The sequence below is a fragment of the Barbatula barbatula genome (genome assembly GCF_947034865.1).
Source record: "Barbatula barbatula genome assembly, chromosome: 16".
NCBI lineage: Eukaryota > Metazoa > Chordata > Actinopteri > Cypriniformes > Nemacheilidae > Barbatula > Barbatula barbatula.
Genome location: NC_136779.1, coordinates 22,121,102 through 22,147,370, shown reverse-complemented (window position 1 = coordinate 22,147,370; position 26,269 = coordinate 22,121,102). Strand labels below are relative to the sequence as shown.

At 40.9% G+C, this 26,269-nt stretch overlaps 1 protein-coding gene across 3 annotated transcripts in view; it reads right to left on the bottom strand.

Annotated features, from left to right (window-relative positions):
• jmjd1cb (jumonji domain containing 1Cb) overlaps nt 1–25,721 on the bottom strand; it is an 82,575-nt gene extending 56,854 nt beyond the window's left edge. For 2 of the 3 annotated variants that reach the window (XM_079475856.1, XM_079475857.1), the window contains exon 1: nt 25,375–25,721. In XM_079475856.1, coding sequence (XP_079331982.1) covers nt 25,375–25,509 — 135 coding nt within the window. In that variant the 5' untranslated portion in view covers nt 25,510–25,721. The remainder of the gene's footprint in view (nt 1–25,374) is intronic. The other variant, XM_079475858.1, reaches the window with a different exon arrangement.
• Between the last annotated feature and the right edge of the window lie 548 nt (nt 25,722–26,269).

Below are 26,269 nucleotides of genomic sequence, written 5' to 3'. Positions count from 1 at the left end.
GAAGGAGCATAAGAAAACAGAGAGACGGAGAGAGATGCCAAAAGAGAGAGCGGCAATCTGTAAACCCTCCAACATCAACAAAAAGCTCTTTAGCTGGAGAAAATGTGCCAGTAGAGACTGGAAGAGAATTGTGTGCTGAATATAACGTGTGGCAGTGTTCCACATGTTTCACACTTATGGCTCAATATTCACACAAAACACTGTTGAATAAAACATCATTGTGATGTTTATTAAGTCAAGCATCACCCATTACTGTCACACACAGGGTTACGGCTACATGTGTGTTTAATATTCTGTATATTTATACTGTATATTAAACATAACGCCGTTGTGTCATGAACGATACATTGAAACCTGTGGAGGATGTGCTATTACTTCTCAATCAGATCTGCAGATGATCAAATTAATCTCAGAGATTTATACTGAAGGAGAGAACTGAGCCATATCCAGAGACACCAAATGGTGGCATTTTACGACTATTTTTCCTGCCAGTACAACCCATTTTTCTTAGTGGTCACAGAAGTGCGACTGCCAAACGGATCCATATGTCATTTTTGCACATTATACATGTTATGCAGAAAAGTTATATTACGCAAGCGGTGCATCTAGACACTCATTCTCGCCTCCCCTCCCTCCTTTTACTACTGATAACAGCCAAACGTGTGTATCAACGCAGCTTTCATGAAGAATAATCACTAAAAGCCTTCAGGTCTCTGTGTGCGCGTGCAAAATACTAAACTGAGTTCTCTTTCACGGCTTCTTACTCTGAAACGGACGTATAAACTACGTCAAAACTCCCATATTAGCAAGAATCCTTGTAAAAGTAGTTTGTATTGTAAACAAACAGCATGTGTGTTACAGTACAGTGCGTGAGCTCTTAAAGGGACAGCAGCATAATAAAGATCTCTGTTTATAATGTTCATCAAACAACACAGGACGGGACTAAAAACATTAAAGGAATTGTGTTCTCTTATGAGTTGTTAAAGAAGTGCTTTAAAAATGGTAAAGTGTTGAAATCATTCAATAATAAACAATGATTTGTAATTGATCCATTAATGTTTCAAACACATTTGTATGTTGTTTAGTGTTTCTTTTTTCTTACTGTTCCTCATGACTCTGGCGCTACCAAATTAGGGTTTGGTGCCACCATCTGAATCACTTGGTAGCACTAGTGCCATCTCTCAAATGTTCGTCTAGAGCCTCGTTCTTCTAAACATTCAACATTTACAGGCAACTGCACGGCAACACCTTTAAAACACTCACAGCACCTTAGCAACTGCACAGCAGCATGCAAACAAACAGCCAACGATATTAATTTTAAGAAGATGCGTCACTGCCATTGAAATGAATGGCCGCCCTAGCGAAGCTTTGTGCATGTGTAGTAAAGCAACATGAAAAATAATGTTTTTAAGGGCAATTTGATCATAGTTAACAAACCTTATGGTACATTTTATTTTTACATTTTATTTTTAAATATGTTGTTTAATTAGGATTGTAGTCTGTGATTGTAGAAATATCATTATTCCCATTCACGTCTTATTATGTAATAACCGCCCAGAGGCTCACAGCAAAGATGGCCGCCGAGTGGCACAAATTCCCTAAACAGACTTTGAAACCGTTACAACATTCGGAGGAACCACCTAGCAACACCAGCACTGCCCTAGCAACCGTGAAGAACATCCCAGCTGCATAGCAACAAGCTAAATCACTTAGCAACCACAGAAAGGTTCTCTGGCAAGCATCATTTCCCTGAAAAATATAGTAAAGCTTTTTGTCATTTCAATCACGTTTACAAGTATAGCTCTGCCGTCTGTAGTGTTATTGAAAGGAAAGCTCAGAGACAGCGTGTGTGTGTGTGTGTGTGTGTGTGTGTGTGTGTGTGTGTGGGTGTGGGATGGTCTGTGGGCGGTCAGAGGAGAGCAAGTGACAGGGAAGGACACACACACTGAGCTCTGACAGTCAAAACCAGTGTTAACAATCGGTGTCCCAGTGAATGCACACTGTGTTTATATCAGAGAGATAGTTTCCCGCTAGAGACTGACAGCAAATATGATGCAGTCCATCATCATATTGAGAGCATATCACATGAAAGTCTTGACACACACGTCTTGCATTAGATTCTCAAAATGTCTGAGATATTAGTGGTTTATTGTCAAAGTTTGTGTAATTCTTCACAAACACTAGACGAGTATGATATCAAACAGACATAACAAAACACTATCAGGACTGAGAGACATGACACTGAGAGCACTAAACAGACACATAGGCACACTGACAACATCAGCAAATCCCCTCTGACATCAGACACTACTGCTGCTGCTGCTGCTGGACGATTACATACAACACAAATCACAGATTAAAACAAAATCTTCACACATTCAGTGTGCCTGACAGCATTCCTCTGATGAGTGAAATGAATAGACAAACTATAAACACTGGACCAGACTCTATATAATAATCCTGTGTTTGTACAGAGTAAAGTTCTCGCTCCTGCTAAAATGAACAAAAACACAACGTGTGACGAGGTAATAGCCACGAGTCAGAAAACAAGAAACATGAACGCTTTAAATATAAATGATATCAGTGCATTAACATGTGTACTTGTTCAGGACCGTTCTGTACTCACCGCACAGATTTAATAAACATTCTGTCACTTTCACTTTATCAGGAATGAATCTGAGGTGAAGAAAGCGATTGCTAAAACCTAAGAAAAGACGAGAAGTGTGACTGTAACTGCATGAAAGTGCAATATGTGAAATATCAGAGAATCACCGGCTGCTCGTTCAAACATTTCTTCTTTCAGACAATGTTTGCCACCCTACATGCAGAAACCAATGAGCTCAATTTAATAAAGCTTCGTTAGAGTCGTGAGAGAGGGAGAAAGAAACGGCATTTCAGTCAAATCCAATTAAATACTTTTCCACTGAACCTCTGGAGCTGTGTCATTCCCAAAAGACACTAGTCCTGTCGGCTGACGACGAGACACACCAATTAAATCTCCTTCTATCTGTGTCATGAACGTGCACTATTAAAGCAGAACATGATTCCTTTGATCCAAACAATTCATATCATTCATGCTGCTGAAGATTAATACTTTCAGGTCTGAAGATCCACACAACGGCCGTTTCCAACAGCAGTAAGCCGTTAAGCATGTGTGACAACACACATAGATTTCTGTTGAACATATAAATGACAAGCACATCATCTCACCACAGGAGATACAGGACTGTTCCTGGTCAGTGAGAAAACATTGAAAGGCTAAATGTCCCACACTGGTCAGATCCACTGAGAGATGAGAGAGTGAATGTGTAATAATGCTGAAGATTGAGATGAGCGTAGTGAGCAGAATGTAGTTGTTTGTTTAGTGTTGGGCTGAAGTACACACTCATCGTGTGAGATCGACTGACAGTCGACAGCTCGCTTTACTACAGACAGATGTAGGTATAAACCAGTGTGATCCGGGTCCTTGGGCTTTAACATGCTGATCTTAATGCTGTAATCATCTGACACCTCACCATGAGGTTGCCATAGTGTAATGAACTTAAGTTTAAGTAAAATAAATGCAGTTAAACATGCACCGGTTTTAAACAAAGAAAAAGAACAACATCTCCGGTCTTCCCAAGCAGGTTTGAACCAAAACGTTTAAATGGGAAATATTATTTATCTGAAATCAGGGATCTACATCATGGTCGCATTTTGCGAGGATTATTATTTCATGTGCAGAATTGCGATCAAGTCACTCGATTTAGTCTCCCGGCCTTCAGCCATTCGCTTATCTACCAATGCCCCTGCCCCCCAAAGCCGTAATGCGCAGGTGTATAAGGCCCTACTCACACCGTCCCAATCGAATCGTGCCCGGGCGCGTTGGACACCTGAAACCTGGTTCAATTAACAAGTGTGAGTGCTCGCAACCCCACTCGGCGCAAAAATTACACAACAATAATAAACACGAAATTACGTCAAAATTCCCATATTAGCAAGGATCCTTGTAAAAGTAGTCTGTTTCATAAACATTAAGAGTTGGGAAATGCATGTGTCACACATGTATTAAATCTGTATATCCGTATACTCGCTCTTAAAGGGGTCACACACAATCACACACACACACACAGAGAGAGACACGCTCACAATCCAGCACACACACACACACACAGAGAGAGAGACACACACACACGCAGAGAGAGAGAGACACACACACGCAGAGAGAGAGAGACACACACACACACACACACACACAGAGAGAGACACGCTCACAATCCAGCACACACACACACACACAGAGAGAGAGACACACACACACGCAGAGAGAGAGAGACACACACACGCAGAGAGAGAGAGACACACACACACACACACACACACAGAGAGAGACACACACACACAATCATGTTTAAAAACTCCAACATTCCTTTAAGATTAAACACATGGCTCTGGATCAGCTGAGTAAGCACATGCAGGTAAGAACGGACGGCACTTATTATCACACACAAGATGATGAGTGTGTTTAAATGGTCTTGTAATGAAAGCTGCAGGAAACTATTAATCCAGATAATGAAATCAAAACCGCTTTATTCACACAGCAGGCGAGAGTGAGCAAAACATGTTTGAGGAACAATGTCCTCTTTAAGAAAATCATACACCATACAAACCATATGATAAGCCAGAATCATAATTTACATGATCAAGGACAGAAAGGCCATCACAAAATACAAAATAGAGAAATATCATTTTTTGGCATGGTGGCGAAAATATTATTTTAGGATGATACTTCTGGCAAGAATGCACAGAGACTGAATAAATGCTTGCTGAAGGATTCAAGAAGCATTCGTTTAGCATCAAGGTCAGACACGTCAAGCCATCTCAGAACATTCAGAGAGAGCGAGAGAGCGAGAGAGCGAGAGAGCGAGAGAGAGAGAGAGAGAGAGAGATCTGATGTAAAGCTAGTGTGCACAAATTCGCTCTTAGTATAAAATCATCTCAAATGTTTCTTATTCACATGTTTTCACAGATATATTCTTGATCTCACAGCGAGACAAAGTCATCTTATATATGATGCTGGGAGTGAAAATGGCCTGTGATGTTTCTCACAAATATACCAGGAACATTTTTATATAAACAATATTTTATTTAATGTATTTTAGAAAAATATATGTAATTCTTCAAATTATCTGCAAAAAAGTTTGTATTGTACTCTAGTGTCAGAACATGGTATCTTTGTTTATAAGCTACGTACACATTTAAGTACATCCTCTGGCAACAAAACAAAACAACTCAGCGAGAACACTGTTTATTCCTCTGATATTCCAGGAACAAAGTGCTCTAAAAATAGCCGCCTGTGTATCCAGATGAGCCGCAGCTGAAATCTAGAGCACTACACTGTCCCCCTCCACCAGGGCTCTTGTGTTTTGTGTTTTTCTTCACGTGAAACTGCCTCCTGAAAACAGCACGAACAACACAAGTAGTGCATATTAGACTTCAAAGTGAGGGAGTCCACAGGAAGCGGCAGATAAGAGTCACATGTAAACTAACAGGCCACACAAGCTCATCTCAGTCCAGTCCACTGCTAGAGTTCAGTTCCAGTCACTGGCAGACACAAGGCTAAGTACAAGGTTTATGTTATCCTTTAAAAGTGATAATGAGATATTAAGCTAAACTTGATGTTGTAGTCATAACACTAAAGTGTCGGTCCATTGTTTCATTCAGTTCCGGTATGATGTCACACTTTGGACATGAATATTATGCATACGGAGGCAACATACAAGTCATTCACTGGCAGCAAGCAAGCCTGAGTACTGCACATGATGCACGCTTCATCTGTACTGGATTACATTATTCATGCACTTCTCTCATGTGCATATGTACATGTTTACATCAGCAGTCACAGACACACTGCAGAAAAACAAACTGTGTTGTTTAGGAAATGTAACAATTGCCGTCCTTTCACATCCTTTAGAATGTGGAAATGAAATGCGAAGAAAAGGAATTAAACAAAGTAACACAAAAATCCCTTAACACTAGGGCTGGGACGATGTATCGTGTAATTTTTATGCTCCGTTTTACAATGTGAACTACGGTTAAATGCCTCCACATCCGAAAGCCAAAGGGCGCTCTCACAAAAGAAACTCAGAATACGGGACACAGAAGAAGAACGATTTACACATGTAAGGTTCGTGCCAAATCACGCACTTATTTACATTTCCATTTATGCATTTGGGAGACACTTCTATCCAAAGGGACTTACATTGCATTGTACTATACATTTGTTTGCGACTATATGCACGAACCCATGGCCTTGGCGTTGCAAGCGCATGCTCTAAACACTGAGCCACAGGAAAGCATGTCAGACGTATTCACTATTCTACGCCGTTTTGTAGTATACATAGTGTGAATAGGGCGTTCACATTGATCATTATCTTTTCTGTGTCAAAGTGCTTGAATATGGGAATGTTCGTCTTAAAAGCAAACTTATATCTGTTCCCCATCTCAAGAGTCAAGTGGTCAGACAGCCTATTCAGGGATAGTGGTGAAATGGATTGCGGTCGATCCGTGACCTGTATCATGCTTTACGGTTCGGAACGCATGTGACCCGCGGATTAACTGTAGGTTTATTAATCATTGAGAAAAAGATTGTTTTAGTGCGCCTCACACACTCTCTCTCTCGCTCTCTCTCTCTCTCTCTCTCTCTCTCTCTCTCTCTCTCTCTATCTTCACTATGTGGACGAGTATCATTTTAAAGCGCATTCTTGCATATATCTTAACTTCAACTCTCTACGGCTCTACAGTTCGGAACAAATGTGACCCGCAGTCGCGGATTTAAGGCGGAATAGATGATTTGGTAAGAAGAAAGCCTGTCCGTCATTTATAAACACCACTACATCCTGCTGAGACCACAATAATGTAAACAATGTGTGATCCTTCCTGATGGAAACATGTTAGAAAGCAGCGCTGTGAACAGAACAGAACCGCTTTGTTTATAAAAATGTGTGAAAGAGAGTGAGAGTGTCATCTTAATACATTTTAGTCCAATGATACAACAATGAATCTAAAATAAAAATCAGCAACAAAAGAACGAAAACCCAAGAGGTTGATTGTCAGGACAGATTTGCTCTCTTTACAGGTAGGTCGGGTTATGGGGTGTGATTTAAGGTGGTACTGGACAGATTGATAATCACGGCTTTCTCTTCATGACGGCAGCTTCACTCATAACTCAAGAGAAGCTCCCATCACCTTTCCCTTACTAACCTTGACCTCCAGCTCAGCCACTCGACCTGTTCAGTCATGTGCGAGCGTAACATCATGACATGTTCATGAATTAGGCATCTCTGAACGTCCTCTAGAACCTAAAACACCAGCACAACACAGAACAAAAGACATATGGACTTCACACAGGCTTGTGTGGGTGTTCGGTAATACGGTACACCACCGTGAAGGAGAATGCTCCCTTATATTTTCCTTTGACTGGTTAAAATAACACATATGTGTTTATGCAGTGGCGTCGTACGCATGTGCACTCTGATGTAAACAGCCTCACGATGAGAAGAATAGCAGAAGGTGGAGCGCTGCAGTGTCCGACCTAAGGTGAAACACGAGTTATGTCACACAACTTAAATGTAAAAATGGCATGGATTAATGCGATTTGCATTCCTGACAGTTGAAGAGTAAGCTTGGTCCGCATGAATTAGCACAGTTGTTGTAATGACACTGACGGGTAATTATTTACAGATGACCAAATGAGCATTTAAATATCAAGCAATGAATATTATGTTCCATTTGACTATGTATGTTGAATACACTTATTGTACAGCAAAAGTGAGTACAAGTAAAGTGGGCCTCTTTAACTTAATCATCACTATTACATGTGTTCCCCATTTACAAAAACCTAGAATGGAATCAAAGATATATTTATCATATTTCATTAAACACCTGACAAATGATTAGTAAGCTTTACTCTCCATTTATTTCTTATTATTGGTTGATATTTGAAAAAGTTATTAAACTTGTTGTTGACACTATAACGTTGAATGTTTTCGCCCTATTTTTGTAATGCTTTTAATCACCTTCATAATACGGACTACCGTAATAAAAGCTTCATGAATTACCGCAACATAAAAATGTAAAACCGGCACAAGCCTAACTTCACATTACATGCAGTGCCCGAATGAAAAATATACTGTCATCATGTTCCGCCTCGACCTTTGAGTCAAAAAAACTGCACAAACCATTTCTTGGACTGGGAAAAAGGCACAGATTTTCCACACGCTACGTGAACAAAGACGGCCTCTGTTTCTCATTACACACGTGCTCGCTGGAGGACTGTATTAGGTTCGTGTGTCTTAAAGCGGCCAGCCTATTTTCAGGCGCCTTCCAGCGTTTGGCTCCTAAAGCGGGACTGAAGACAGATGACGAGTCTGACAGCGCTGCTTTATTACAGAACAGGCTGGTACAAGTGGAGGGAGTGGCCGTCTTGTTTTTCCGCAACCCAGCCCCCTGGTTGCCATTCTGCGGTCTTACAGAGTGAACAACACCTCGAGGACAAGTCAAGAAAAACAGCACAACTGCCCCCACTACTTCCCTCCCCCTGTTCCTAACCTGGGAATCCTGTTTTACGGCAGTCAAACCCAAACTGGAAGAGCTCCGAATCGAGCGTAACCAGTTTTCTTGGGTTTGAGGTGCACAGGTCGTGTTAATTACCCGGAATGCCAGAAGCTAAAGTCTCCAAACACAGAGACTGAGAGTCAGCCACACCACACCGTCCTGATACAAGAATGAAAATATAAGACTGTCAACAAACAATATTTACAGGCTTTATAAGCTGTTAGCGTTCTGTAATGTCCAGAAGCGGTCAGATAAGAAAGCTCAGTGGTTCTGCTCTTGAGATGAAGGTGTTCATCAATAATGGACAGTGCGCTCGCTCCGAGCCTCATCTCATTATTGCAAATGGCTTGATGTTCATCTCCACCTCATCAGGCTGTGAACGGCAGCTGACATCACTCTTGTTACCCAGAATACATCAGCATCACATTACACACGCTGTCTGTAAGACGACTCTGTAAAAATGATAATGTGAAATTATTACACATCTACAATGGAACTATTGGATGATCCACGTTCTGGTTTTTTAACAGCCGATACTAATGTCTAGTTTGACCGCTGTAATGCCACTTCAATTGATCGTCAACTGCTAGCAAACGTCTATTAGCCCATTGTGTGGCAGAAACTGATGTATTTAGATATGTACAGGTCAAGAACAAATCCACTAATCATCATTCATTTACAGATGTTGTTGATGATGATGACATTTCATTGGGTCTGAACTAAAAATTCATTTTACTGGAGATCTCAGAGACTCTCTCTCTCTTTCTTTCCGGCTCTTTATCTGAACATCTGCTGATAAAATGTTGCCACCTATAAAAGGTGGGGACGAAGTAGCAGAAGGAGAGATGTCTGCCTAAATACAAGGTCATAAAACGCCACCCATTCTACATCTGCCAGAACGCAGATGTTTCAGGCGCGACCGCAGTTTAATTTTGGCACAGCATTAATTCATCCATGCGTCTATAGCTGCGTCTTACAGCCTGTGATCAATAATTCAGAGAGCCCACGAGAGACAGCAGCACAGCTGATGGAAGCGAAACACAAGCGCAGAGGCCTGACCAATCACACGAGAACAATGAGAAAGCAGACTCGAAAGCACTGGAGTAGATGTGAAGGAGCTGCGACTGAGGAGGAAACATGAAACGAGGAAAAACACAGCAGTGGGTCGGTTTCACATTACCTGATTAACTGGACGTTTCAATACGACCATTGAAGCCGGCGTACGGCAGGATTATAAGAGGAGAAAAAACATCTGCTTTGAGGTTAATCTTGTGATAAGGTTCCCTTCTATGGCTCGGTCAATTGCAGAGAAAACCCTGAACAAACATTGACATTCTGTGGGAAGGTTTAGAGCCGCGGAGGACACTCATTCTTGAAGCTGGTGTGCTGTTGTCCATTTTTGAAAGTAATTGCTAATCCAGAACCGCAACCTACTTTTTGCCGAACGTTACTTTGATTCATGTGTGTGTGTTTGTGAATGCGTTCAGACATGTTCTTACGCTTGTCCATTTTCTCAGACGGTCATACGTGAGAGGATTTCTGCCATCCCACTATCTGATTACACTTCAAACTATCAGCTGAATTCAATTCTAGTCGATACTGTAGTGGTTCAGCAAAATCACCACTGACACATTTCTGTCGTCACAACGCCCAGCTGTAACACACTGTGTTTTGACATGTAAGATCATGGAATGCCATATGGGAAAACTATCAGCTGCGGCTCGCCTCTCGCAGACGCTTCACGCACAGTCCTCATCTGACACCAGGAAAATCAGGTCAGCTGCATTCCTTCATAATTGCCTATTCAAACACACAAAGCACACAACAAGCAGTTGTGTATGAACAGGCAAGAAAAAAAAGAGTAATGAAGAGTGACCTACAGAAATGCAGGCTTGTTTACACTGAGCCGATAACAGTGATATTGCAGCATCCTCTGTGCTGTCGTTCTGTCAAAGAGTTCGACGGAAAAAAAGCGAGACAGCCATCTGTCCAAAGCACAAGCATTTAACTGAGCATTACTAGCACGTGTGTCACAGCCTCCATCACTTCACACCAGACCACAAGAACAGCCTCTTGATGAAAATATACGAATGGTTGTGTTCTGCTGAAGAAAGGAAATCATAAACCCGGGACGACATGAGGAAATGATATCAGAATTTGAGTGAACTATTCCTTTAATCATAATATGTTCATCATAAATAGTTTTGTCTTATCATTCAGATAAAAAGATTGATATAATAGTTTAACATTTGTAATAGTGATGAGCATTTAATTGTATTACAGCTAAATGCAATCACAGAAAGAAGTTATTGAATTAAATAACAATGAGAGAGAGCAGAGAGATCACTCGCTGTGATGACTTCAGTCATTCATGCACTTGAGCGTTTGTCTGTTCATTGTATGACACTGGTTGACCTTTATCTGGGGTCGTGGAAGGAGGGGCGTTCCGAAACACAGCTCAGGTTCAACATGGTCTTAATGTCTTTCAGCTGCGAGCAGAAATGTGAATATCAAAACACTCAACAAACTCGGCCTAGTTGCTTTCCTTCCTCCTCTCGTTTATGTTCTTGTCCTTTCTCTCGCGACAGGTTTCTGTCACGTTCCTTTTACCAAAGAAAACACAACGTGCCAATGGATGAACAGTTGTAATTTAACCCGAAAACGACAGGCGATGCAACTTTATGACACATACATGTGCTTGTCAAGCAGGTCAGGTGAACCCTGAAACGAGAAACATGTGCACACACCCCAACAAACTATTTCAGTTAATTTCATCGCTTGGTTCTGACATCACGGAAAAAGCTTTTCATTTTTCACAATCAGTACTGGCACTGCCTGTGTTTCCTGTCGAGAGCCCGCCGTATTTCTCAACAAGCAGCTCACATTCGGACCGATGTAAATCAAGCCAAATGATTTTCAGCTGCTAGCCGCAGAAGTGCAGGACTGCATTTGCTAATCATTCAAGTTAATGACATTAACTACATGCTGGGCACGCTTACTGAAAACAAAGAGTAAATCCGTAGCTGCGTCCCAATCCTCATACTATCCGTTCTAAATAGGGTTGGGAACCGAGAACCGGTTCTTATTCAGAAAATTACTCAACCTTACTTACTACCTTACACCACTCCATTCAATTAAGGCAAAACTGTTTAAAAAGAATAATAGTACATTTAAATAGAACCGGAAAATTAGGATACCCAACCCTAGTCCTAAATAGTATTCAAAAATAAAATTAGTATGTCCCAAATCATAGTATGCTGAAATGAGTCTTTCCAAATTCAAAGTATGAATCCATGGACACTTAACACTTGATGTCCGTGACAGTTAAGCATCACCAGTGTCGTCTAGGCAACAACGGTGTTTCACGTTAGTATGTCCCAGTGCGTGCATACAGGTTTGCTACGCACTAAAATGTATATGAAGTGTTTGGTTCCAAAACTAGATAACGCCATTTTTAAATGTTTCAAAAATCATGCTTTTCTTATTGTGTTGTCCAATAAATATCAATCAAACTGCAGTTTTATTTAAGCCATAATAACTCGAATACAGCTAACTTACAAAACAAAACACAATAAAAACATGATAACATAATAAAAACATAATTTTTGAAAAGTTGTATTGATCTCATTTTGGAACCAAACTCTTCGAATACTCTTCCATAACAAAAACAGTACATACTTTAAAAGCAACCCAGGGTATAGAGAGATGTATGGCTTAATACGTTGTAATAGCCTTGCATTACTAGCATTTGTCATTAGAAATGCATCAAATATTTTCATTTCGTTCTTCATGTGATGTTCATTTTAACCCAAGGAGGCCGCCGTGTTCTTTTTCGATGACGTTACACGGTTGCATGCAACGGCAAAAGTGCTATATGATAAAAAATATTTATAATAAAAAATAATTCTAAAATAATAAAGAAAGAAAGTAAAGACGCTATTTGGTGTATATTCATACATTTTAATATTGTTGGTCAGAAATAATACATACTTCTTAATAACCAGAAAGCAATATGATATAAACATGTGCTCTAATACAGAATAAATCTTATTATTGTGTTTATCACTATATATTCTCATAATGTATTAAGTATACAATAATGGTGGATGATGATGTCTTAAATAATCTTAACAGTCTTAAAGACGGTAGTATAAAGCTATGATTAATGCATGTTTACCTTGAATAGACGCATACTGAACGCATTCTTCTTTTATGGCAGGCAGGCTGGCTTGTCTCAATAGGACCACCTACTGTACCTTTGTATTTATATGTTTGATCTTATGTTTGTCGTCTAATATTTTACGTCGCTGTAGCGTTAAGAGAACGGTGGTAAGTTGCAACCATTTGACGTCACAGGTATTGACACAAAAAAATGACGGCCTCCAAGAAAAAATACATCTTTTTAAGCTTGTGAATACTGTGACAGTTACACAGTTTGTTTTATTTCACATTTATAAAGTCAATGCCATTGTTAATATATTAAGCCACACATCTCTCTATACCCAAGGTTCCTTTTAAGGACATTGTATAAGCGGGCGAATGTCAACACTTAACCACAACAGACCTGATCTATAATGCATTTTTATTTATTAAATAATCATGCTGTAATGCCTTTACTTGTTTACAGTGAATTACATAAGATTTGATTTGTGCAAAACGACTGATATTTTCTAATAAAAACAATGTTAGTAAATGCTGGTAGAGAGACATTACTTTACGACTATATGCGTAATTGTGTTATGATGTGCTATCTACCGTGGGGAAATAAGATACACTGAGATAAACAACACAACAGCAGATTGAAAACTACTGAAAGTGGCAAAAATTCACAAAGTCAGTAAAAAATTGCCTGTGACCCCATGCAGGACAGCGTTCAAAACGCTTGCATTTAATTGAAAACAGTCACTTAAACCTGTGTCAATTGCTTGCAGACGTGTTACTCAATAAACAGAAAAACACCAGCAAAGCAATTTCAAAATGTTTAGGATGATGAATATATCCTGATGAGTAGAACGCAGCGGGGTATTTCAGCCTCCAAATGGAAGACAGAAGTCTGGACACAGGACTGCCGCCAAAATGCAGCGAAGGCAAACAACTGCAGCAAGGAATGGAAACTTCATTTCCACTTTTTTCCTCCCTCTCTCTCTCTGTCTCTCTCTGTCTCTCTGATAATCAAAAACTACTTCAGTCATGATATAACTCAATTCTCACATTTGATCGGGGCTTATTATGTTAAACTTGACTGCTGTCCTTCAGTTACACGACTGTCTTTTCAGTGACTTAAGCTGTTAATAAAGAGTTTTTTTCAATCTTACTGTTAGTTAAGAGCTGTTGCAGTGTCTCATACAGATACATGGGCTCTATAGATTATTGTCCAGGCTCTGTCGGTTCTTAAGATGCATTCTGTCTCTACATTTTTGACTCTCACGTATGGGATTTTCCAGTAAAACCCTGCAAATGAGCGCAGCTCGAGAAAATCTCACATTCCATCAGGACACAGCCAAACCCACATGTAAATGTTTGAGCATTCTGCCAGCACAACAAAAATGTTCTTTGACTTGAGTGTATTTGGAGACGTACATAAATATATAGTTAGTCTTGGTAAGCCGGACATTTGGCATCAACTCTGGTCCACCCTGCATCTTATTCTGCCCAAGAATGATTCATTTCAAAAGCCAGAGACCATCTAAGCACCACATAAAATGAACAGCCACGGTTTCATTACTACAGATCAATAAAGAAATAAAGGATAATGCAACAAACATTATGATGTCTTTATAACTGAAATCAGTGTAAATAAATACAGTAGGTGCAAACTGTATGATTCCAATTTCTGTCTAATCGTTCATTCACAAAAACAAGTGCATTAAAAAGTATTAAACAACTTAAGGCAATGTAACTTCAGTGACTACTACCAACAATAATCACAACTTCAGAGATGACTTCAAATGTAGAAGCATTCTTTTAATTCAACTTGACGTCCCAATGGACTGGTAAAAACCTGTGAACCCTGACTCCCAGATGTCGGCCAATGAGATTTTCACAAATGCTTTCCAGTTTTGTGAGCAGTATGCATCAAATGGTCAGTAATGGAGCGTGGGGAGTCTAGAATCAGTAGTTTGTTGGAGTTGGAGACAGTGAGCGTGTAAGAGTTCAGCTCAGGTGAAGTCTGCAGTTATCCCACAGCAGCAGATTTAAAGACAATTTAAAAATGTGTATAGCTGTTGAAATGACACACAACTCTTTTTCCAATGCAAAATGAGACTTTATCAGCAGACGATCATAAACCACTGGCGATGACAAACCATGACCACATCTGGACAGGAAAGACTTCCAAACAGACTACATTAAGCAACAAAGGGAAAAGTGCTATATGTGTGTTCAAGAAAAACAAAAGCCACAAACGCAGAGCCCTGAGGGCCAGCAGTGCCAAAAAAGAGGTGGGAAGAGTGTGGGAGGAACAGGGTCCCCCCTGGGAGGCCTGAGCTACAACCGGAGCGAGACCACCGAGACCTCCTGCCTCTGTATGTGAACTCAGGGATGTCTCCCCATAACAGCTTTAAATTACCACCAGTCCCACACATCTACCGGAAACATCCCCCCGCAGGAAGGCAAAAATCATCATTTACCGTGTCTTTTGCTTCCTTTATATACAGAACAATATACGGGTTAGTGATGGTGGACCAGAGAACAAAGAACGCGCACCGCTAAGCTACTACACGGGTTCGACATGAGCGCGGTCTCACAACATTTTCTCAAAGATGCGAGCGCGGTTCTCAACACACTCTGAGTTCCAGTGCAAGGTCGCAGCAAAACGGGCTTTTTCAACGTGTCGCCCACGCTTGGATGAAACCGCACTCTGACATACTCTGAGCGGGCCCCCGGTTTCAGGCCCCCGGGGGAGCAGCGAGCAGAGGATTGGCTATTGCAAATGCAAACAACGTTCCAGATGGGATGTCAGGCAGGATGTCAGTCTGAGTCTACAGAAATTCCCCCTTCCCACAATATTTCACAAGGATTCCAAAGGTCAAGAGCTTGCAGCCGAGCATCTCCCCACAAAAACTGAAAAAGAGGCTGCGCACGACACAGCAAGTGTTCAACGTTTAGAGACAAGAGAGAACAAAAAACATGGCTGATAACTGGAGCTACAACAACTAATCAATGAGATCAAAAATAATCATCAACAACAAATGTAACTATCCATCAGTCTGGTCGGTTTAGTGTGCACATTGTCAAAAACACAACTTCAGGCAAACAATCTCATCATAAAGGGCTTTCTGGTGGAGTTACATCCCAGTGTGTGACAAAGACTAAAATCTAGGGGGTTTGGAGATTTGACATTTCGGCTGAGCTCTAAAGGGACATTACATGCTTTTCCTGCAGCTAAAACCTAATGTAAGCGTTAAAAAGAGGAATCATTATTTGTTTTAGCATTAAAATCGGAAAAAAATATTAAATATGAACTTATTTAGTTCAGAAACTGACAAGCAATGCTTTGTCGTGGCTTGTTTGTTGTTTTCTGTTCTTCTTTATAGACAGGGTTAGGTCTGAACAGAAGATTTATGACTAATCACCTGTGTAGAACTAGATGACATCAGCTGACCATCAAAGAACATTCTCCTCAATACATTTCTGCCTGTTTTGTGTGACTCGCAAATCAGATATTCGTAGGGGTCTTATTTTTCCTTGCTAAATGTTTCCATTTTCCCATTCCTCAACTACTCTGGCAGAGGACAAACTGACAATAATAGACCACTGCAAAAAACATGTCTTATTGAAACAATGGGTCCATTTTTCATTCCATATTTTCCCAGCATTCCTTTCTTTTCCTTCATGCCTGACATGGAGTGACCCAGTGCCAACAACCACCTGCAGGAGAGAGAGTTCCACAGCGGGTATGTCAATGCATCCAGAGCATTTTCCTGCGTGTACACACTCGCACACTCCCACACAAAGGCCTGGATCTTTCCTGCAGTTCTGCAGCCGAGCTGGGATGAAGCTAGCTTGAGGAAAACAGAGCGTACTCTGTTCGTTCCTAAATCCCTCTACAGGCCAGCCGTGTCTGCTCCCATCCCATTAAGCCGGCCTTCAGGGAGCTATGCTCACATCGAATTCACAACATCCTGCATGCTGACAGTCTGCTCACGCTGCCAGACTTCCAAATGGCACATCATACGAAAGTCTGTTTGATTGTCTGCTTTCCTCGGCAAAAAAGATCCGCACAGAGAATGCACAGTAGTGGTGATGATTTTGAGTTATGAAACATTGTGAAAACACAAAGCCTTATCTCCAGCGCCTCCACTTCGTAAATCTTTTATGTCATATGTGACAGCTCATCCATGACATGAACAACGAGAATCAAAGAGAAAACAGACTAAACCACAGATATGAGTCATTCAGGGCAGGTAGAAAACACATGATCCAGATGGTGATATTCCCGTGACATAGAAACATTTTAATCTGTCTGTCCTTCTCAGTGGTGGTTCTAGCTCCCATAGCGCCCTGGGGGAAACACCTTTTTAGCGCCCTCACCTTTTTAACTTTGGCATGTTATTATTTTAATTGAATGTCTATATATTATTAGGGATGAATTGAATATGTCAGAAAACTGCCTCAACGTCGTACATATCCAAAGTTTACGTCAATACGCAGATAAAAACAAAAAGAATGAGGTGATTGTCCCTTCATGCGCTCCGCAGTCCGGTGTACAGTGTTTTCAAGTGATGGTTTTAAAGTTAGCAGCATGCCCTGTATATTCAATTCCACCTATTTTTGGGGCTGTCTGCTTAATATAGCTCTCACAGTCTCCTGCCTAATTTTTGTGAATTTGGTGTTCATTTAGATCACCGAAGATTTCCAATAATACTGCCTAAAAACAAACTACCAAATTCTACTTTTATCAGATCAAGCACTAGCTGTAAAGTGTATGTAGGCTACTTCATCTACCTGTCGATGAGACTCTTCATCGTCTGCTGTAAGCGGAGTCAGTGAACACAGACTGTGAACAGGAAATGGATAACCCGGAGTACACAGATCTCTAGCGGAGTGATAACAGAATGCTTTTAGCAGGGATGTGAGTCCATTCCACTTCACTCATGCAGCCTATCGTGGAGTTCACTGTTGCATGCCTGCTGTGCTAGTGTGAGGCATTTACACAGACGTCTCCCGAAGCTTCACAAAATTAGCGATGCATATTACGTGCATTTTTTTTCCTTGGGCGGCTGCCCATGTCGCCCATACCTAAATCCGGCACTGGTCCTTCTTCTACCTTTGTTTAGGGACTCCAGATTCATTTACAGTCGCATGACAGGTTCTGCATTCACGAACTGCCTGAAACGTGTGAAATTTGCCACCGAAGTGAAATGCTAGAACGGGCTCCTCGACAAAGTGACGCAGCAAACGTCAGCATGCATTTATCACACGCCGGTAAAGTCATAAGAGATCCACATGAGTTTTAGTAGAGCTATTTCCCTGTTGATAAAGCATTAATTAAGTCTAATTAGATTTAACAGCTGTGTTGTGAGCATATTTGCCTTGTGAAAGTGTTCATCTTACTAGATTTAAAGGAAAAAAAGGCTTTTCTTTGCGATTTTATATCAATTATTACATGCACAGGCAGGGGAAAAAGGGGGGAAAAGAGACTCCTTAAAAGCACATCTACGGTCACTTGCCGCAAAACATTTGACAGCTCTTTAATTTCCGCTCATTGTGGAATGGTGGATTTACTTTATTTGCTAAAGATAACCCGCATGTGAATCTACCTAAAACTAACATACAGTGTCATGAACAAATGACTCCTTAGTCCAAACTCGGATTCACAAACTCTTATTCAGTCTGTAATGACAGACCGAAACGTTTACAGTTATGTTTCCACGTGAGTCTTGTTCGACACTGCACGATTACAAGCTCTTCTCGGCTCTGCATTTTCGGCACGGTTGTCTAACCTACAGTACGTTCAGGGGCTAGCATGGATCGGCACAGAGTGGAACGATTAAGCAACGAGAAGGATTCGGCGTGATGGTGGAAAAGCACTCAAGGAGAAAGCTGTCTAGTGTGTAGATCACACCGAGTCTTGGCAGGACCTCAAACATCTGCTAAAGGTCAGATTTCCACTGTATGGAACCAATCAATGAAGCCCATAGAGCTTCCAAACAAAGAATAGTGTTTCGCACAAGAGAAGGAACCTTGCCCTTCGTTTAAAGGACACTGATTTTATACACTCACTAATCCCCTCTAGGCAAAACAACCCACAATCCATTGGACAAACAACAAAAAGACACACGCTAAACTTGACTGGCACTCAGTCAGATCTGCTGGATCATTGTCTTTGAGTCACTAAAAACTCACTACACGGAATTTATTTGATGATGATTTAAAGCAGATTTCCCAAAGAAAAATTACCACTTCATTTAACATTGGTTAGTGATGAACCATTTCAACAAATAAGACACTGTTGAAGAGATATTCACAGCAACAAAAACTGGCCTACATTTGGAACCAAAACATAAAATTAAAATAAAACAGATGTGGGTTTATATTACAAAACGCAATTCATCTCATTTTATCTGGAATTTTTCAGCCTGACATCAGTGCAAAACACTACATAGACATGTTAAACAGAGTAAAACTATTATTATTATTATTATTATAATAATATTATTATAAAAGGAATAGTTCAGCCTCGTCTTGAGTTTGTAAACATGTCACACTTTAAAGAACTATATTATAGCTTTGTACTACAAAATACAACCATTATTTGTACGACAATTATTGTGAACATAACACAACACTCTATATATGTAACAACTTCCGCACACTACAGTATATACCTACTCTTGACATTTCTATCGTCACACAACATATCTGTAACACCAGCCAGCCCAAAATCATAATGAGTTATTCAGCCACTACAAATAACAAAGCTGTGCTGAAAAATCTGAGAACTGGCACATGTTTGCATCAAAGGTTTCTCCAGCACATGATGAATTGAGCAGATTTCAGCATTGTTCCTGGACGCTCCTTTGCTCGCTGTAATTGCACTCAAATTTCCCCAGAGATTTTCTAAGAATCTGACGTGCAGCAGACACATACTGTGTCCTACACGCTAAAGGTATGCGCAGTTGTGTGTGTGTGTGTCTCTTGGCTTCAGGCATATACACACCTCCCACTGGGCCTCTCTTTAAAGGTGTGTCATGCTGCACAATGCTGCCTCCAGCTTGTGGGTGTTGCATTTTAGCCCCGGGCACAACAAAACTAAATAAACGCGGACTTTCAACAACCTCTTTCACATCCTGCCAAAATGCCACCAGAATCGTGATGTTAAGAAAGACAAACCGAGACAAAACAAACCTTCAAACTCACTTGTTTTTCCAGATGTACATTTCCATCCTAAACTGGATCTAGACACTTTTACAGTGAAACCTCTGAGCTGCATTACAACACCCTCACTGCCTTCTGCATTTCCTCCATCAAAGCACTGCTTCCACATGCGTTATTGGGTAATAACATTCAAAAAGAGAAGTTGAGGTGTTGCTCTCCAATATCGTTCTCCGGAAGTGGGACAGTGTTGCTCAAGGCAAATGGTTCGTGCCAGAATGGTCTGTGCTGCAGTTGTGTTACCTTCATGTGCCAACAAGAGTTCACTTGTTCAGAAGTGAATTTAATTAAGATCACATTCCAGCAGGCTTGTCAAATAGCACCGCTGCCACCTCAGATGGAAGTGCAAAAAAAAGCCAAGCCCTGCGAGTAACAGTCCATTTATTTCATTTGTGAAAGTATGCACTGAGAGTATACAGTACAGTCTGAACGGCACACATCTGGTTTTACTTAAAAGCACGTTTAACAAAAGCAGATATTGCTGCAACACCGCACTGCCTCGGTCGAACATTCCAGCCTGCAGAAACTGGACTAACATTGTTTGCGTGTTATTTTTGACCGCTTGCTGTGTTGTAGGAGACGGTACATGTACACAAATCCACATTAACACTTTCAGTGCTGCTGTTATTACAGGAATTAACAGGAAGCGCCACAATTTGACCTAAATTGAGCAAGAGAAACGTGGCCTGCTTTCTAAAGTGAATGTGATTTAGAAATAGAGGAATAGTCTTGCTGTGTGTCACAGATGTGTTGCCGAGCATAACAGGATATACGACACTCATTGCATCACCCGAGAGCTATTCAGACCTCCGCGGCTAATGTGTCCATTCACACAGAGAGAGGTCAGCCAACGCGGCTCCAATAAATGCACTAACATACTTTGATGTGTGCCATACTGAGGGATTGTCTTTGACATTTCGCAAACAATCCAAAGGATTTCAGCTGTACTCACGGCCTCACACTTAACACAATTAAATGCTTAAATGTGCATAATCTGCAGCGTAGCCGTATCGCAGCAAGACGTAGGCTTGGTTCCAAAACAAATTTAGCTGCCATGCTGTCTACTGCCTACAGAAGGCCCTTAAGGACAGCATCCTGGCTATAATGTACGATTCAATGTAACATCCTAACTAATTCAAAAACATGTGTCATACAAAATCTGCACTCAAAACTGATTTCCAAAAGTGTATGTTTTGCTAAATACGTAAAAAATGTAATATACGTTAAATACATAGAAAATATTCATCTTTACACCAGATCATGAATAAATTCTCCTGCGCGTGTGTTAACAAATAAAGAATTTAATTATGTATGACACATACTGTATGACGCTGACCTTCTGACCTGCCGTTAAACACATTGTTCCTATTACTGTCACGACAACTGAAACCAGTCGCTCTTCTTTTTGGAATTTGACGAGTTAAGCGCAAACCTGTTCAAAACGGCAATGCTGTTATGCACACCGCTAAGCCACCGTTGCTATGGGATACAGTCCAATCATTGGTTTAACACAGTTACAGCGCACTTCGCCTGTATCTTAAATACCACACATTGCAACATTCCCTGAAGGACAGGACATTTATTACAGAAATATATGATCATATAATACAATTTACGATTTAATCTTATAATACCAATGAAGAATAAATAACAACATTGTTGTTATTGTGATATTTTGCTTTCTTTTGTTTTTTATTAGTATTAATAGCAAATGCTATATTTTTATTAATGTACATCATATTACACAAGCAAGAGTACTTTGTCGAGTACAGAGATCTGATCAGCTGGTAGGAAGAAAGGTCATGTACAAACATAAATGATATACCACAGCGGACAGTGTTGCCGCAAGAATGAAAGTCTATAGGTTGTTTGCACTCACGTGGTTTTTATGATGCGTGAGGCGCGGCTGGAGGGCACCGAGTGATTTTCCTCCATAGGAATTCAGTATCACAAACTCAAAGTACCTATGTTTAACGACCTGAACAACGACCAGGTAAGCCCATATTTCTGTCAAAACTTACTTGTTATAAACACTAGCTTCCGTCCTTATTAACTGGACAAAGTGAAAAATCCTGCGTTAAGCATTTCTTCCCCATAGAAGTCCATTATAAGGAAACATCTTAACATACCAAAATAACAACCACGGAACACCAAAATAAATACATTTGCTTATCACTGATTTCAAACATTAGCATGATAACAGAATAGTTGTATGTTCTCAGTTTGTCCGTGCCTTGAGCCACGTTATGTGCTTTCTTTATAATGAACTTCTATGAAGAACAAGCTTAACGTGAGAGTGAGACTATTCTTATCGCTGGAATAAGTGCTTGGTCCTTTAACAGTAGCTAGTGTTTATTACAATTAGGGTTTAATAGAAATTTGTTTTTACATGGTCGTTGTTTCGGTACGTTAAGCCGTTTCATGATAATGGACTTATATGGCGGAGAAATACTTAACGTGAGATTTATCACTTTATCCGTTTAATCAGGACTCGATCTTTGCAGCTAGGGTTCAAGGTTCTTGAGCAGTACACTTGAGCTCACCTGGTTGTTGTTTAGGTACGTTAAACCTCGTTAAGCGTTTTAGAAAGTCATCCGGCTCGACTCATCCGCACCGCCGATTCAGGTTTACAAGTCACTTTTAACCCCGTTTCTCAGTCAATACTCGCACCTTTGCTGCACAGTAAAAACACAGTTCATGATTTGATCGATTTGAACAGTCACAAATGAGGCAAAACACTGGTATTTTTAGTTTGTTATAATGAATTCCAATGGAGAAAATAACTCGCTGCCCTCCATCGGCACTTGGCGAAGTGATGTGACGTCATGTGCAAACAACCTATTGAGCAAACATTCTCGTGTAATTGCTTTTGTAGCAGAAGATCTCAGTAGCATTTCAATGGAGAGTAGGTTTTTTTCTGTAGAGGTCTGTCTGGTACAGGACAGAGGTCAGTCCAGGTTAGACAGGCCGGATTCTGGGAAGAGCATCTGTCAGTGTTACACGTGGGAGACGAAACTTCATTAAAACTTCAGAGGCTACTATCTGCTGAAAAATGTGAAAATGTTAAGGTTAAAGAATGTAATTTATCTAAATCTTCAAATGTGTCAAAAATGTTAACATAGAGTGTTTGCGCATGAGAGAAACCTAATCAAACGGCAACATTTCACTGACGTGAGTATACTTATAACAGCACACTGGATGGATATTGTTAGAACATTTGTTCAGTAAATAAGATTAAATGTGATGTGTATCATTTCTGTGCCAGTGGCATCAACAAAAGGAAGTGCCGAAATAAAGGGTTTCTCGAACCCTCAGTAGATTGTATAGTTAGTAACATGCTAGCGTGTCATTGTGAACACAGCCAATGACTGCACACACTAGCCATTATAATCCAGCTCTTAGAAACCCAACGGAAGATTGTTGCTTTTCATGATATGGGCAAGGAAAGGACAGGAGTGAGGGGGCAAATGTCCAACGCTGAATAAAGTACAAAGGTTCTGAGTTTTTCCACCTCATTGCATTCACTTATGCAGCGTCCTTCAACGCTCCTGCAGACTACTGTCACAATCCATGCGCACGCTACACTGCATGGCAGGTAAACGCTTCTGTCCACCTTTAATGTTTAAACTCGTGGCATATTAATGTATCACGCACATGAGCCTCATATGGCATTTTCACAAGGATGACGGGAGAGGTTCTGTACGTTATAAAATCCGCCGACAATCAAGGTGGTGTAAAATCACACAAAGGAAGAGCGCTGGTTTTAGGGACGGTATTAAAGCGATGAGTCGCTGTCAAAGGAAAACAGTGCAGGGTCATAGTGTCTGTCCGTCAGACTGAACAAAGAGCAATCTCTGTGTAGGTTAACTCTAGTTCAGGGGAATGTCTGAACATAGCGGTCTTTATGCTGCAGTGGGGGGAGGGCGGACCACCGCTCTCATGTTACCAGCCGTTTTCTTAAGCCACAAATCACATGGACACTTCCAGCTCTTTACAGCCAGTTGTTGCCCGTGTGATTGAGGGCTATAAATGAAGGCTCTGCAAACAGGATTACATTATGGTAATATTGAAGAGTTTAATTGCAAAATGAGATAAATCCATTTTTTACATTTTTCAAAAATCATGTTTTTTTTTGTGTGCAGTCCAATGAATATCAATCAAACTGCAGTTGGTTTGTTTAGATTCAAGCCATAATAACTCAAAAATACAGCTAACGAACACAATAAAAAATGTCTTCAGTGCATGTGCAGTCCTTTACGTTATCATCCTCACTGACATCTTTGCAAATAACAGCGGCACAATGTTAACAACGGAAAGAGACGTCACAAGCTTCTACGAGCGCAGCTGAAAGACATTTTAGTCTGTTTAAATATACTAATGTGTAATACGTGGAGGTTCAGAGCCCTCAGCTGCAGGCGGGTTATCGAGTGTGGAAAATTCTGTGTGCTGATGGGCAGTGGTACGGTCTGTGACCTCAGAAAACAGCCTTGAAAACAAACGGCCAGCGTACTGTACAGTGTACAAACACACAAACACACAAACACACAAACAGAAGCCGCTCCATTCATCTCCAGCCATATATAAGAGCTGATGTTGCCCTTTAACCTGCCTGACACAATCACAGATTACAGATGATTTTAGATCACACACACAACATATATTAATGGATTCTACTCCACAGCTTTTATTTGAGCAGATAAAACACATTATATAGCCATATGTTTAGCATACTGTCAGGACTGTAGTACTCGAAGTAGCAACAATACTCGATATGAAAATATATCATTTAAAATAGAATATCCACACCAAATTGACCAATAATGACCGCAAACCTGTTATTTGTAATAAAACGGTGAATTTTCATTGGGGGAGGGGGCCGGGTGCACGTATGTCATATGTTTACAGGTTAATGTCTTATTCTACCAATAACAAACTAGTATTCCAGATGACATGTATGTATTAAGCGAGGCCGGGGGGGGATAATAAACCATATTTTTATGAATGAGCAAAAGACACCGTTGTTTTCTGGACCGAATCCTTTACACAGATTTGGTCCAATAGCTTACGGAAATTCGAAATGATATTAAAATGCTGTCACGAGCACACAAAAGTGATTGAGAAAACAAGCTCGTGAATAGTAAGGAATCACGTATTCGAATAAAAGAAACAACACAGCTGTCCACGAGCGACTTCCTGACATAATGTTCAACGAAAACATATGTTTCAAGACAAATGACAAAGATACAAGACACCAGATGACAAAAACATCTTTGTTCGTAGACGTTATTCGCTTTATCGCAGCTTTACCACACGACTCCGCCAAACGAGCAAAGCATTTCAAAAAGTCACCGACAATCTGACCGTCCAGCTCGTGCCGTGTGTTCACGGTGTCCGCTGTCTTACCGTCAGCTCGGGGTTGTCGTGGTCTCCGTTAGTGACGGCTCGGATGACTCCGGCTCGCCAGGACCAGCGCGCGATGTGCGCGGGCTCCAGCGGCTCCTCTCCGCTCACGCACAGGAACCGCTTCCCGACCACCATGGCGAACAAAACCCTCGAAGTCCTCAACGCCGACAGCACATTTACACCGTCACGACCGCGTGCTAAACAGAAGAAAGAAACCACCGTGATTTTCTCGCCTTTTCGCTTGACGACGGCAGCCCGGGGGATTTAAATGTCTCTCAGCCTCCACCCGTGAATGGTCGCTCTCGCGCTCCGAGAAACTGAACACTGGACCACATCACCGCGAACGTGAAACTGGTATCCCTCCGCCTCGCGGCGTCCGTGTCAAAACCGCAGCGGGGAGATTTCTGCATCCGCCAGACAGACGGATCATTCTCAATGGAAGAGCCGCCGCTTCCATACTACACGCCAGTCTGCTGAAAATAGTGCTCTGTTGTTTTTGTTTTGTTCGCCCAGCAGCAGGAAGAACGTAAACGCCATGCATTCAAAGCAAACTACACGGGTGTAATAAGACGTAACCAAACTATTGGATGAATAAATATGCATCAAAGATTCAACCATGCAGGGGTAGAAAATGCATACACAGAAAATGTTTATTTAAATAAAGTGTTTATTTATGTCTAGTACTTGCCGACACCTATTTTGAAGTAAAATCACATTCAAGTCCTCTTATACATGGTAATGTCATTCGGAACACATCAAACAACCGCACACATGAATATATATCACCTTTCAGTTGTGTTTCACACATCTGTAGATGACCTGTGGGGTGTCGGTTGATAAGCACACGAGGAGTGCTGATGTTAGAGAAGCATGCACACTAGATACAATCAGACCC